Source organism: Theropithecus gelada, chromosome 4 (assembly GCF_003255815.1).
Source record: "Theropithecus gelada isolate Dixy chromosome 4, Tgel_1.0, whole genome shotgun sequence".
NCBI classification, from domain to species: domain Eukaryota; kingdom Metazoa; phylum Chordata; class Mammalia; order Primates; family Cercopithecidae; genus Theropithecus; species Theropithecus gelada.
Window position 1 is genome coordinate 23987693 of NC_037671.1, and position 15868 is coordinate 24003560.

Below are 15868 nucleotides of genomic sequence, written 5' to 3' on the forward strand. Positions count from 1 at the left end.
AGAAAAATCTAGGTTGAGAGTTTTTCCATCTTTTGAGGTTATGTCTCCATTACACTCTGGCTTGCATCGTTTCTGACAAGAAGTCGTCTGTCACTCTTTTCTTTGTTCTTATATACAATATTACTTCCAACCCCCAGTTGCTTTTAAGATTTTCTCCTCATTACCTTGTTTATTCTAAAAAAAAAAAAAAAGTAATTTGTTTGTGTACTTTGGTGTGGCTTCTTTGGTTTATTCTGATGAAGGCTGATTAAATTTATTGAATCTGTGGTTTATAGTTTTTGCTAAATTTGGGGAAAATTTAGCCATATTTTAGGGACTCTACTTATGTGTTAGTGTGCTTGGTGTGGTTCTGTTCTGTTCATTTTTATTACGAATGTTTTATTTCTCTTCATTTCATTTTGGGTAGTTCCTGTTACTAGGTCTTCAAGTTCATCTCTAGAAGTTCCACTAGGATCTTTTCAAATATCTTCTTTTGTTTTCTTATCATGCTCATATTTTTTTAAATGCATAGACCACATGTACAATAGCTGTTTTTATGTCCTTGTCTGCTAATTCCATCATCTTTGTCATTTCTGACTGTGTTCCTATTGATTGATTTTTTTCCCCCTCCTGATCATAACCACACTGAGCCAGACTCAATGATGCATGCCTATTGTCCCAGTACTCAGAAGGCTTAAGGCAGGAGGATTGAGAGAGTGAGCCCAGCCTGGGCAAAATAGTGAGATTCTGTCTCCAAATAAATAAATAGCCATAGTCAATAGTTTAGCCCACATCAGTACTCAGCCAGAGACTTGAAGGGAGCCCTCTTCTGATTTTTGGAGCTCTGCCTCCATATGCAGCCCTCTCCTCTATGATACTTAATCCTATCAATTGTAACCTTCTAAACTCCAACCTCTGTCTTTTCAAATCAGAAAGATCATTTGTTTTCCTACCTGTCTGTATCGTGGCCTGGAAAATGCCTCCAAATAGTAATATGGGAACTCATATTGCTCATCTCCTTTGTTTCTCTCAAGAATCACATTCCTTCACTATGTTGTTCCTTGTCCAATTATTGTTGTCTCATATATTGTGTCAATTTTTCTAGTTGTTTACAGCAGTAGGGTAGTTTCTATAACAGTTAATCCTTCATGTGTAGAAGTGGAAGCCCTCACAATATGTCTTTTTTAAGACAGAGTCTCACTCTGTCGCACAGGCTGGAGGGCAGTGGTGTGATCCCAGCTCACTGCAACCTCCACCTCCTGGTTCAAGTGATTCTTCTGCCTCAGCCTTCCAAGTAGCTAGGATTACGGGGGTGCACCACCATGCTGTGTTAATTTTTATATTTTTAGTAGAGACAGGGTTTCCATGTTGGCCAGGCTGGTCTCAAACCCCTGACCTCAAGTGATCCACGCACCACAACCTTCCAAAGTGCTGGGTTTATAGGTATGGCCGCTGTGCCTGACCTGTTTTTTTAATTAATGTTTGCTATCATCAGTATGGTCAGAGTCAACAGTTTGTACTGGATATTACATATTCCTCTGTAGAAGCAAATATGTTGGTAGTTATCATTTTGATTGGCATAGTTTTGGTCAAGTTGTAGAACTGGTTATTGATATATATGTTATTCTATTATAATAGTATTAAAATTACCTTTTGTTAATATTACCTGCAAATGTTTGTAGTGTTTTGTTCTTAGAAATTTTAAATTGAAGAAGTAACTGATTATTAAATTCTTGCTAACTGGGATATCTATCAGACCTTCCTATTCTGACTATTCTTCCTTTCCTCAGGGCTGAATCACTAGCTGCTTCTTAAAACTTTTAAACAATATTTATTTGTCCTAGAATTGCACTTTATTCTTTCATTATGTAGAAACAGTGCATATGTGCACACACGCGTGCACACACACACAACCTTTTTACTTTTTATTTACTAGAGAACATAACTATCTTCTCATCTCCTACATCCAACCTGTAAAAGGCACATAAGGCTATTTTAACTAACCCCCTTTGAGTATCCTTAATCCAAAAATCCAAAATCCAAAATGTTCTAAAATCTGAAACTTTTTGAGTGCCAACATGACACTCAAAGGAAATGCTCATTGGAGCGCTTTGGATTTTGGATTTTCAGATTGAGGATGTTTAGCTCATACGTATGATGCAGATTTTCCAGAATTTGAAAAGAATCTGAAATCCAAAACCCCTCTGGTCCTAAGCATTTTGGATTAAGGATATTTACCTGTAGTTCAAAAGAATAAAGTGATCCAAATTACTGTATTTATAATTATAGTTTCCAGGTTGTGGGGTAGTAGGTTCTTGAGGGTGAGCCTATTTTTCTATTCCTTTTCCTGCCTCATAGAGAAGGTTCTATTTCACATATTCTTATTTGTCCTATCTTCTGAAGCCAAAGCGGTGGTTCAAACTTTAAGACTCTGAGTTTTTGGCAAGTATTGGTTTGTTTGCTGGATTTCAACTTAAATAATGCTAAGTGAGAAGCAGGGGCCCAGTAGTAGTATTTAGGCTCTGTTGGATGGAAAGAAATAAGGAAAGAGAATAGATAAAAGACAAGCACCACTTCCTTTTCCTCTAGGTGATACCAACTAAAAAGCGTACATTGTTACTGGTCTGGGTTCCTTCTATTTATTTCTATTTACATTTGAACTATTTACAGCCTATTTACATTTGTGAGTGTTGTTTTGTATATTTTGGTCAATTATAATAATACATTTACCCTCCAAATAAAGAGTGAATGAAATTAATTTTGTTCAGAAAGACTGGACAGTTACATTATCTGTTATTTTTTTCCTGCCCCTTCTTATACAACGTATCTAGTGGTTTCAGAATTTTGAAACTGCATTCAGTTTTCATGAGCATAAGTATGAGAATATCTTAAAGTGAAATTATTGAGAGCTTTCACTGGCAACTATAATATATATATTGCATATTTATTGGCTATGACAGCGCATAGCTTATCAACATGTCATCTTTGCTCTCTTAGTCCTGCCCTGTGAGCTTGAGCCCCTTATAACAACTTCCGTTAACACTGGCTCCCCTTGTACAATTCTTTCTCACCACAAACCCCTCACTCACTTCATTCTAACCACACTGACCTCTTTGTGGTGCCTTGGGAACGCAGGCATACTCATATTGTGTCTTTGCACTTATACTCCCTCTGCTTCAAGGGCTCTTCCTTTAGATAGCTAATCTACATGGCTTACTACCTTGATTCATTCAGGTTTTGTGTCATTGTGAGTCTTCCTCAACTATTCCCTATCAAAGATAAGTGTCTTTTCCCAATTACTTCATCATCCTGGACTCAAAAAATCCACCCTCCTTGGCCTCCCAAAATGCTGGGATTACAGGTGTGAGCCAAATGTGGCTGGCCTTTACATGCATTTTCAACTCATATTTTCAACTCATATTTTCAACGTACAGTGGGTTTACTGGGATGTAATCCAGTACCATCATCCATACCTTTTTTTTTTTTTTTTTTTTTTGAGATGGAGTTTCACTCTTGTTGCCCAGGCTGAAGTGCAATGGTGCAATCTCGGCTCACTGCAACCTCTGCCTCCCAGGTTCAAGTGATTCTCCTGCCTCAGCCTCCCGAGTAGCTGGGATTGCAGGCATATGCCACCACGCCTGACTAATTTTCTATTTTTAGTAGAGCTGGGGTTTCTCCATGTTGGTCAGGCTGGTCTCAAACTCCCGCCCTCAGGTGATCCGCCCACCTCAGCCTCCCAGAGTGCTGGGATTACAGGCGTGAGCCACTGCACCTGACCTCATCATCCATGCCTTTTATCTTGCTTTTAAATTTTTTATTAGCACTTATTTTTACTTGACAATATGTTCTTTATGTCTTAGTTCATTGTCTGTTTTACTTGAATAGGTTTCATGTGGGCAGAGACCTTATCTCTAAAGTTTAGAACAGTTTCTGGTACATAATAGGTGTTCAACAATTACTTGCTAGAAGGAGTCAATGAATGAATGAGTGAGTGAATGAATGAATGATGTTTTATTTGTATGAGGACACCTAAACCATATACCTGATATACCTTCAAACTGAACATATAATAATATAATAGAAAATAGAAAACTCTCTTTGCTGTTTAAGTACGGATGCTCCTCAACTTACGATGGGGTCACAGCCCAGTAAACCCATTATAAGTTGAAAATATAAGTTGAAATGCATTTAAAGGCCAGGTGCATTGGCTCACACCTATAATCCCAGCATTTTAGGAGGCCAAGGAGAACAGATTTTTTGACTCCAGGAATTTGAGAACAGCCTGGACAACATGGTGAAACCCTGCCTGTACAAAAAATACAAAAATTTGCCAGATGTGGTGCTACATACCTGTAGTCCCAGCTACCTGGGAGGCTGAGGTGTCAGGATCGCTTGAGTCCAGGAGGTCAAGGCCACAGTGACCCATGGTCACACCACTGCATTGCAGCCTTGGTGACAGAGTAAGACCCTGTCTTGAAAACAAAACAAAACAAAACAAAAAAGAAAGAAAAGAAAAGAAGAAGCATTTAATACACCCAACCTACTGATCATCATAGCTTAGCCTTGCCTACCTTAAACATGCTCAGAACAATTTTATTAGCCTATAGTTGGGCAAAATCATCTAATACAAAGCCTACTTTATAATATAGTGTTGAATATCTCATGCAATGTGATGAATACTGTATTGAAAACGAAAAACAGAATGGTTGTATGTTTACTGAAAGTATGGTTTCTACTGAACGCATATCGCTTTCACGCTGTCATAAAGTTGAAAAATCCTAAGTCGAGCCATTGTAAGTCGGGCACCATCTGTACTTGTATAAATTTTAAAGACAAAATTTTCTAATTTTAACTGGAGAATTTCAGTTCTGTTTGACTGTACCTTGAGTGAAGGTCACTTAAAAAAAAAAAAAAGAAACAAGGTCTTACTCTGTTGCTCTGGCTCTAGTGCCGTAGTGCAGTGGTGCAATCATAGCTCACTGTAACCTCGGCTCCTGGGCTCTAGTGATCCTCCTGCCTCAGCCTCCCAAATAGGTAGGACTACAGGGGCACACTACCATGCCCGACTAACTTTTTTAGTTTTTGTAGAGATAGGGTCTCACTGTGTTGCTCTGGCTGGTCTTAAACTCCTTGCCTCAGGGATTCCTTCCTGCCTTGGCCTCCCAAAGAGCACGGATTACAGGAATGAGCTACTATGCCTAACCCAAAGGGAGAGAACTTTAGGACCAAAACATTAGTCATAAAAATTCTGTCCTTTAAAAATCTGAACTTTTATTTGTTCTTCCTTCCATAATTGAGCTCAGTGGCTGAAATAATGAAAAATCTTTTGCTTTTTTACTTTTCTTTACCCTCTAAACTATTCTGTAGCTCTTTGTTAGTCTTGAAATCTAGATAAGTTTTTATCACCATTATCAACTGATTATTATTATTTTCTGAGAACAATGTACTGCACTGCAGGCATCTAATGATTTTCTTCTTTCCTCTTCCTCCTCCTTTGTGTATCCATAGTGTTTGGACTGCTAGCGGTTGAGCCCGTTGTGATTTTTAAAGATAGAATTACACCTCTCTCCACATCCTACTGAAACACAAGAGGACCTGTTCATAGACACTGCTATCTATATTCTCTTTAGGGGTATTAAAAATGCCCGTATATGGAGCATAACATACTATAGTATTAAGAGGATAAACTTAATCTGCTTCATTGAGGCTTATTACAGATTTTGGAGACTAGGGAGTCAGATGCCTTGTTTTCAGAAACTGTATCATCCTTTTATGGTATTTAGTTTGTTTTGAACTTTCCATTATTTCCAAATTCCTGCAGAAGTATGGAAATAAACAATATTCTTTGAAAGAAATAAAGAAGTTGTTTTTGTTTAGCAACAGCATTATCAACTTATGCCAACAAATTTTTTTTCTGTAACCAGTATAATTACAGATATCAGTAAGGTCTGGAAATACCATCCCTTTGTTAACTCTTGTTATTAAGACAATAAAAATAGTGATAAAGTTTGTTTTCTGGGTATTGATCTGTCTGAACTTCTTTGTAACTAAAAAGAAAATCATACCTGTAAGTGAAAAGCTGGTTGTATTCAGTTGCTGTGCTGGCCAGCTGTTGTTGTAGGGTAATAGGGAACCCTAAGCAAGACTGTTAACCTTGTATAGAAGTTAAGACACTATGCAAGAAACTTTGCAACATTCAAGCTGCATTTCCATATTGTCCAAATAATATTCATTTTGGTATTTCCTCATTGCCTAATACATAACCTCCTTCACTTTTGTGCATACTCTCTGTATGTGTGTGTGTGTTTGTGTGTGTCTGTTTATATGTGTGTATATTTATGTGTCTGTATAGGAAGAGGTGCTTTTCAGATGTTAGCTGAAATATACTTAATCTGTGCATTTTTTTTTTTTTTTTTACTGAAAGCGATCCCATCAAATATGTTGATTGATGGAACCAAAATTTATTGAGGCCTTGCTGTTTGCTAGCATCATGATAGGTCCTAGGCGTGTGTGTTTTAGATTTTTGCAGCTCTGCCTGGGAAATGCTTCTTTTCTCTCAGGGAAGACAAACCAATAATTATAACACATTGTATTAACAGAATGATGTATAAGAGTGTTGAAAGCACAGGAGAAGAGCATGTAAATTATTCTCAGTGGTCATGAAAGTTTTCTGAAGAAGTATTTCTTTTTTTTTTTTTGAAACCGAGTCTCATGCTGTCTCCCAGGCTGGAGTGGAGTGGTGCCATCTTAGTTTACTGCATCCCCTGCCTCCCAGGTTCAAGAAATTCGCCTGCCTCAGCCTCCCAAGGAGCTGGGACTATAGGCATGCCCCACTGTGCCTGGCTTTTTTGTATTTTTAGTAGCAGTGAGGTTTCACCATGTTGGCTAGGCTGGTCTTGAACTCCTGACCTCAAGTGATCCACCTGCGTCGGCCTCCCATAGTGCTGGGATGACAGGCACAAGTGCCCGGCCTCAAAGAGGTATTTCTCACGCAAAGAAGAGTAGAGGTCATTTTAGGTAGAGGAAACAGCATGGGTGTAAATATAGTGACTTGCTCAGGGAACTACAGGTAATTCAACCTCTGCCTCCCGGGTTCAAGTGATTCTCCTGCCTCAGCCTCCTGAGTAGCTGGGATTACAGGCATGCACCACCACACTCGGCTAGTTTTGTATTTTTAGTAGAGATGGGGTGTCTCCATGTTGATCAAGCTGGTCTCGAACTCCTGACCTCAGGTGGTTTGCTCGCCTTGGCCTCCCAAAGTGGTGGGATTACAGGCGCGAGCCACCTCACCCAGCCTAATTTCTGAATTTTCTAAGATTATTTTTTAAGAAGGAAGAAGCCCTAAAAATATAATGCACTGTGACCCTTAAAAGAAAGCAGCAGGAAGTAAAAGCAGACAATTTAATGCATATTAAATAAATATAACAAATAATATATGTTTCATGTATTTTCCTTAGTGGGAGAATAAAGGCTGGAACCAGATGGTGGAGAAAGACTCAAGGATAAAATTGAGAGGAAAAAACAAAGGATAGGAATGGAGAACAAAAGACAAGGGGAGGGGCCAGGTGCGGTGGCTCATGCCTGTAATCCCAGCACTTTGGGAGGCTAAGGTGGGTGGATCACCTGAGGTCAGTAGTTGGAGACTAGCCTGGCCAACATGGTGAAACCCCGTCTTTACTAAAGATACAAAACTTAGCTGGGCATGGTTGTGTGCACCTGTAATCCCAGCTACTTAGGAGGCTAAGGTAGGGGAATCACTTGAACCTCGGAGGCGGAGGTTACAGTGAGCCGAGATCGTGCCATTGCACTCCAGCCTGGGTGACAGAGTGAAACAGTCTCAGAAAAAACAAACAAAAAAAAAGATGGGGAGGGGAGAGCACACACCGGGTTGTGGGAGGTAGAGTTAGCAGATTTTCCAAGGATTTTTAAATGATATGTCCTTGATGTAGGTTTCCCTGCCATCCAGTGCTCTTTAGCTAGTGATCCCTGTAATCATTATTTACAGGTTTTGGATGTTTGTAGTTATTTTTAGAGACTATTCATGAATAATTGAAACAACTTATCATGGAAATTTTCCTCATAGATAAAGCAGGAACTACTAGAGAAATGCTACTTCTTGACCAGATAAAATCAGTCTTCACCCATATTTTAATTTATTACTATGAAGCTCATATATAAAGTTATAGTGAGTCATAATCTTTTGAAATTGAATTTTGGCCAAGTTTGATTTTTCAAAGAGAATTTTCTTTGTGGTGAGACTATTTGATTGAAGATATTACTCTCCTTTTATTATCAAACTTTTAGGTCTTCTACTTCCATCTCTTGTCATCTCAAATTGCTATGGACCAGAGATGGGAATCTAGCTGTTGGGGTTGCTGTTTATTCAGGGAAAAAATGGCTTGTGTTTCAACTACAGGCTGTTCTATAATTGCTTGGGTAAGATGATCATGGAATCTAATAACTAAACTTATGGCTTTTTTCCTGTATAGTACATTTCATTCTTCCCAGTATTTGCCTTTCCTTTTACCAAAATTAATGCATCAAAAGGATGGTGGATGATCTGATGAACATAATGTTCATTTAAAAAGTTGGGTTGACTGAACAATTTTTGGGAAAACGAACAAAAGTAAGGTAGATGAGCAATTTTAGAAAAAAGTAAAATCTTCCCTTGGATGCTTAAAAAATCCCCAATTTCTGTCTCCCACTTTCCTACCCTACCACTTTCTTTTTTTGCATGTATTTATTTTTACAGGCATGGGAGTTTTTAATGGGCATTCACTTCTCCTATCTTAGTTCTTCCTGCTTGCATCTCTTTTTCATTTTCATGTGTTTATTTTCCTGACATATACTAATCAAATTCCAAGTTCTAGTGCAGACTGAGACTATCTTACTGAGGCCGACATTGTGTCCATTTTAAGCCAGCCCAGCAGACCCTTCATTTTGGTCTAAGGCTGTGTTCTTGAAGGCTGTCCCATTGTATCCCCACTGACAATAGGGATGGATGCGAAGGGTCGCCGAGGTTAGTAAGTGTTAGTAAGTGTCCCCTGCCAGCTCTTAGCTAATAGCCATTTTAATGGTGAATCCATATCTGTTGTGAGCTGGAAGAGCTGCAGGGCACACGGTAAGGGCCAAATAAATGTTTGGATGAATTGAGAACTGAATGTGCAAAGAAATAAAGCTCATAACTGAAGTCATTAAGAAATGAAGCTGTTTAGGCAAGCACTTCTGTTCATAAGTCTAGCCAGTTAAGTGTGCGGATACAAGCTTGTGTCCCAATGTGTGTCCATTAGTGACTACTAAAGCCCTCAGGTGCTCTGGTGACTTCATATGCAAGCGTGGCCTGGCACGGACTGCCTGTGCTATGACTAATCAGGAGACTTTCCAGGGAAAAGGATGTCAGGCATGGGGATTCCACATTTAGCGTCACTTTTAGTATGTAATGACTTCCATATCCTAACTGTTTGAGGGATCCATTCTCATTAGGATTCATGCTTGAAATACACCCTTACAAAAGCTGAACTTTCTCACATTGACTAAGAACAAGATCATCTTTGACAGATTTTTGAATTGAATTGGCAAAGCAAAATTCTCCTCAAGTCCAAGGGTTTCACTTGGCGCATGCTCTTTCGTTCCATTGTGTTTTAAACCAGGTTGCTATTATGTAGAGTATTTTAGCAGCCTTGATCTTGGAGACATCAAGACCATTATTCCTGTTGTTGCTGATTTAGTGTTACAGCTGCTTCCTCTTTATGTGATTTAATTTGAAGTTTCAGCCCACCAGGGGGCTATTGGTCCCCACCTATGCAGCTTGAAGAGCTGGCTGCTGTTTCTCCATGGATGTTATTTCCATTCCTATTCATAGCGATTTTTCCCCTTCTATATTCATCTAGCAACAGCAAGGCACTGTTCCAGGAACCCGCGCTCTCTACATAAGGCATAACATGGAACCATTTGGATGGAAAAATTATAAATTAAAATTATTCTGTTCATTTTAAAATATTCATATTGTGTTGCTCAAATGCCAGTAACTGGAAAATCATGGATAATGTCCTGTTTTTATAACCTCTTTCAGAATGTTTTAAAATCTGTTTATGTTGTTACTTAGCCATCTCTTTTCCTGGAGTGGATTTTCTGATAAGATTTTGTTAAAAAAAAAAGATTGTATGAGTCCAGTGTGTAATGGCAGATATAATATTAAAGATGATACCACTAATTTCAGTCCACTTTTTAAATAGAAAAAGATTTATTTCATCTACAGAGAATATTTATAAAATTATACGCCTCTAAAAATAGCCTGTGGACATGCCAGACTATTTCTTTGGAGGATAAAGCTTTTTATGAAATGATTAAGATTAAGCAAAGGTTTATTATTTCTGGATCTAGGTATTTAATTTAAACTATGAAAACCCATATATCCGTAATACTACTAATTTTCAGATGCTAAAAATATCTTCAGCTTTTTAAATGTATTGAGCTTTTTATTTTTTAAAAAGCTTTTTAAGTGATCTTTTCTCTATGTATTCTGTTCTCAATGCTAAGTTATTGATTCTTTAATTTGGGGAAACTAAAATCTTATTTCTATCCTTGTATTTTCCATGTTGTGTGGGTGTGAGTGAGGATGTGTATGTCTTAGAAAGATAGGCAGGAAAAAGTGAAAATGTTTTTATATGGTTTAGTTTTTTGCTAAAGTAATTGTATTTCTTATGCTAAAGGAAATAATAGTGATTGGAAATCTTAATGCTGTTTTTTTTTTTCTACCTCTTGGAACATATTAAGAGGAGCGAAGATCTTTATTTTATACTTTTTTATTCTGTAAGTTTTAAGTCCACACTCACATAAAAGCCATGTGTTTTATTTGTTGTTTCTCTTGGCTAGGAATATTTAAATGTATTTTTGAAACTCTTCTGTTCTGTCAACTAAAGATAATTTAAAATTATAATTTGAAGACACTTTCTAGAAACTTATACTTTAGTTCAGGCTAAAGTCTTCAGTTTGTGTGCCTATGTGTGTGTTGAGGTTCTGCAGAAGCAACAAACTACTTGAGCATGAACAAATTTCACAGGCTCACTTCATTGTTTGTTTTAGCCTTGTTAATCATTTGGCCTTTTAAAATAGGCTGATCATTTCACTGAATATGGGTTCAGAAAAGTTCTGTGTGCCATGAAAGCCTAAATGGCTCTTGCTAACTCTGTTTTATTCATTTTAAATAACATGAGGGGCATCCCAAAGTATTTCCTCTGGACATTTGAAGCAGTATCATTGCAGGGTATGATATGTGAAGTCAGGATTCTTTATAACAATAATAACCACAAAATATATATATATACACATTTTCCTAAAGTCTGATTTATGGAAAATAGAAAGCAAGCTGTCAGTAAACAGGTTTTCCAACACTCAGTTTAGGCAGCAACCAACTTTTTTGAATGCAGCAATAAAATGAATACTATTTTTGATTGAATAACGAAGACAGACTAGAATGGTTGCTATGAGAAAAATAGGTACCTAATAATTAATAATATGTGAGCTAAACCTTAACTACAGTTGGCATTTTTCCTTAGGTTGGTGCCATACTGATTAATGAGTTAACTGCTGATAGTACCTGTTCTGTGAAGTGACTTTCAGTTCCAGGGCTTAGAGTATTCAATAAAATAGGTATTCTCTGAGGTGGGACTGAGGCTTTAGTCTTGATCAAAGTGCTTTGGGGGAAGCACAGTTGAACTGATTGGCTGTGAATGTTAATCACTTCACAGGACACACTGATAATTTATAGCATTGTTGTAACTCTCTGGTGTTCGTAAAATGAACTTAATAACCCACTGGCACCATGGGATAAGCTGCTTTTTCTTTGCAATTGAATACCCAGACTGCCTGAATAATAGTGTTGAGAAATACTGCATTATAAAGAGTGAGCAGCTGTATGATGAAGGAAACAGCTCTGCCACAGATTTGTTAATTATCTCCTTTGATTCACAGAGGGTGTTTGTGAGATATGGTTGACCAGTGAAGACACGGGGGCTTACGGCAGAGATATTGGCACCAATCTCCCCACACTCCTGTGGAAACTGGTTGAAGTGATTCCTGAGGGAGCAATGCTGAGGCTTGGCATGACAAATCCGCCCTATATTTTAGAGCATCTGGAGGTAAGGAAAAGCACCCCATTTGCATGCTGACATAGACACTAACCAATCCAGACAGTGTGGCAGCCTCAGTATCATGGCATCAGCTTCATTTAAAACTCTTTCACAATTTCATTTATTTATTTATTTTTGTAGTCCCGCATTTCCAAGAACGAATTAAGACTTTCAGATCCCTTCTTTGGCACCCAACACTTTTTGCTTCCTCTTCATTAATTGACATTGCCCCATTTTTCAATACTTGCCACCTTGCCACAGTTCTTTGTTTCTTATTTGTAGTCCTTCTGTCTTCCAGCACATAAATTTGCCTCAGTTCCTCCATTTTGACCCCTTGTCTGATTCAGAACTGCTGATATGTTGCATTAATTTTGCAACCCACAGTCACTATTGTGTTACCCAAACTACTGTTCGCCATATCAGAAAGGGTACTGTACTTGAAGCTTGAGGATGAATTTTCAATTTCCTCCCTTCATCTGGAGATACATAGGGGTGAAGTTGAATCAGAGGGACACAGAACAAGAGACTCTTCCATTTGATTCGCTCATGCGGCATCTGTATTTCCATTGTAATGCCCATCCCTGAATACATGACATTTTCTTTCAGAGAGTTTCCTTCTTTATTTTTGATTTATCGACATAATGGTAATGACTGTGAACAAAGGTGGTTCTGTGATCCCTGACTTTTTTTTATACTCTTCCACAGATTGGGATGCTTACCCTTAAGTAGCTGTGTCAAACTAGGCAAATGGGCATATGTCCAGGTAACTGTGGTACCTGATGGCAAATGACACAGTAAATATGAGCAAAGAATATGGACAGGGGATCCATGACTACTATTTGAGAAATAAAATAATTACTTTATACCCATAGTTATGGACATAAAATCTGATTAGTGCTATTGGAAAGTCATGTGTAAAGTATGAAAACAAATAACTTTTATTTTTTATCAAGTGTGTTCTTTGCAGTATGTTTGTGCAGAAAAATAACATCCCAAAAAGCTAAAACAGCCACTGTTGCTGAAATTTAATGCAAATGCTAATGGATAGCTAGCTAAACATTTAAAAGATTATTTCACTGATTTGATTTTAAGACTATACTTGTTGAGGTTTTTGTTGAACAACTTCCTTAATATCAACAACCTATTTCAGAAATTCTGAAAACAGAGTTAATAATTTGACTGCTAATTATAAATACATAATGAGGAAGTTTAGCAATTTTAATTTTTTTATTTACATTTTTCTAGCTAGCTGTTTCTAGTAAGGGTATATGATTTATATGTTAAGTTTAGTACTTTAGACAGTGTGGGATGATTATGATTTGCTAGTTAAAAATAAGTCGTAGGCGTGTCAACTTTTACGTAACACTGACTCAACACTTGATAAAGCAAAGTGATTCTCTGTTAAAAAAAAAAAATATATATGCTAAGAGCTGAGACAGTCTTGCTGTGTTTGCAGTAAATGTGAGGCGTACATCGTGAAGACCAGGAGATGCACTAGATGTGTAGTGGGTAGGAGGGGAAACAGGCTCCATCAATATAAGCTTTATGATAACAGCCACTTTTTTTGGATTGGAAAAGATCTGATCAGGGATCCAGGGACCCACAATAGATAGAGTCGGATAAGTTCAAGTAGGAATAAGCACAAGAATAAAAAATCCTGTGTTGGCTCCTAGGTAACTAACCAAATACTCCTTGGAATAAATTCAGCATTTTAATTGATTGTAAGATTGCCGCAGCCAGTACTGTGTGTGTAGCAAATCCTAGTGCTCAGCACCTGAAATAGTGCCAGACTTGTTGACCTCTGAATAGATGCTCCAGAAGAGCTTCTAAAAATCAACAAAAGATCTGAAATATAACTTTGTACTTTCCCTGGAAAACACCAGATGTTTAGTTCATAGATCGCAGTTGGAGTGATAACAGGTTCTGATTGTCATGACATTATATTTTTAAAATCCTTTGAAGTATGTATCATGTTGGCCTTTCCTCCTACATTGTCATCTTGAGGCAATGCTCTTGTTATATCTGTCTGTGGATCTATCCCACCCAGTGATGGCTCAATACATGAGTGAATACGAGAATGAATACAGGAAGAGCTGGCCAGGCTCAGTGGGTCACACCTGTAATCCTAGCACTTTGGGAGGCCAAGGCAGGCGGATCACTTGAGGTCAGGGGTTTAGACCAGCCTAGCCAACATGGTAAAACCCCATCTCTACTAAAAACACAAAAATTAGCCGGCGGGGTGATGGGTACCTGTAATCCTAGCTACTCTGGAGGCTGAGGCAGGAGAATCACTTGAGCCCAGGAGGCAGAGTTTACAGGGAGCCAAGATTGTGCCACTGTACTCCAGCCAGGGTGACAAAGCGAGATTATCTCAAAAAAAAAAAAACAAAAAAGAAGAGCCTTCTTCATAAAATATAGAGTCCCACACTGTAGTCTTGAACTTTGAAATCCTAACCTCTGGCCAGAAGAGGCAGCAAAAGATGATGAAGTAAATGAGCTTCAAGGGTGAGAATTGTTCCCCATAGAAAGTCACCCACTACTATGCACTTTATGTGCAGGAGGTAATCCAGGCTACGATACCACACCCAGGGAGAAAGCCATCCAAAAGAAATAGAACAAAAGGAAACAAAGATATGCAAGAATCAAAGGTCTGCACCATCTCAGAGTAAGAGCTTTTAAATTCTTCCTTTGTTTCCTGGACCAGACCTTCACACCTTGCTGTTTCTTCTCATCCTCCTCTCCATGACAGAGCCCACAACACTCAGGATTCCACACACACATTGTTATGTAACAGAAAAGGTGACTGAGTCCCAGAAGGTTTACATGGCTTCCCAGTGTCAAAAAGGGCAGTAGGGAAGGGTGCCCAAATCTGGTGTTCCTCAGTCCTGTGCACAGCAAAACCTTGTAAATTTCCATATTCCTCTCACTAGGCTTAGACCATTCTACAGAAATTACATGACTTATCTCAAGGGTGCCGAACAGAGTTCACCAGTAAGAAAAAAACAGAAGATGAAAACAGAAAAAATAACAGCAAATGAAGGTGGTGATTTTTTAAATTATAGGGTTTGAAGGAATCTACTCTTGAAATAACTACCCTGATGCTTTAATACCTTCAGGGCAGGGATTTCTTGAGAATTTTATTGGTAAGACTCAGCCTTCTTGTGTTTTTGGAAGATGCTTCACACAACAGACTTTAATTAGAGAGCACTTGGCTGGTCTGTTTTCCCTCCTCTTCATTCTGTTCACTTCTTATTCACCTGTCAGATTTTTTAAAAACCCTTTTTAACCAACTTAAAAAAAAAGAAAAAAAAGAACAGTTTAAAGGGAAAGTTATATAAAGGAAAGCATCAAAGTTTTTATCATTATTTAAAAGTATGCTGTGGAAAGATACATCTGTTGAGAACACATTTTATTCAGTCTGCATAGAAATAGAGGATGCATATTACACTTAACACAGGATCACTTTGAAGGTTTCTTCAAGAGTCTAGCATTGTGTGTGGCACTTTATATAGTAAATATCGAATACATGTGTACTGAATAAAAGAAAGGGAAGGAGAACTTTTTATCACTAATAGGCAGACAAGTAGTGAAGTATGTGTTTGGGACATCTACCAACCTTATTTTTAGTATCACTGCCCTTAAAAAACAATATAGGATTCATTTAAATTATGACATAACTGACAAAAGATATCTCAAACATATATATTGTGACAAAGACACCCTGGAATTGAAGAAATATACCTATGAGGTTATACAAT

General features: G+C 37.9%; 1 protein-coding gene across 3 annotated transcripts in view; it reads left to right on the forward strand.

Moving 5' to 3' along the window:
- The window catches only part of CDKAL1 (CDK5 regulatory subunit associated protein 1 like 1), a 712947-nt gene that overhangs the window by 412273 nt on the left and 284806 nt on the right, over positions 1-15868 (forward strand). For all 3 annotated transcript variants that reach the window (XM_025383729.1, XM_025383728.1, XM_025383731.1), the window contains one exon: positions 11953-12119. In XM_025383729.1, coding sequence (XP_025239514.1) covers positions 11953-12119 — 167 coding nt within the window. The remainder of the gene's footprint in view (positions 1-11952; positions 12120-15868) is intronic.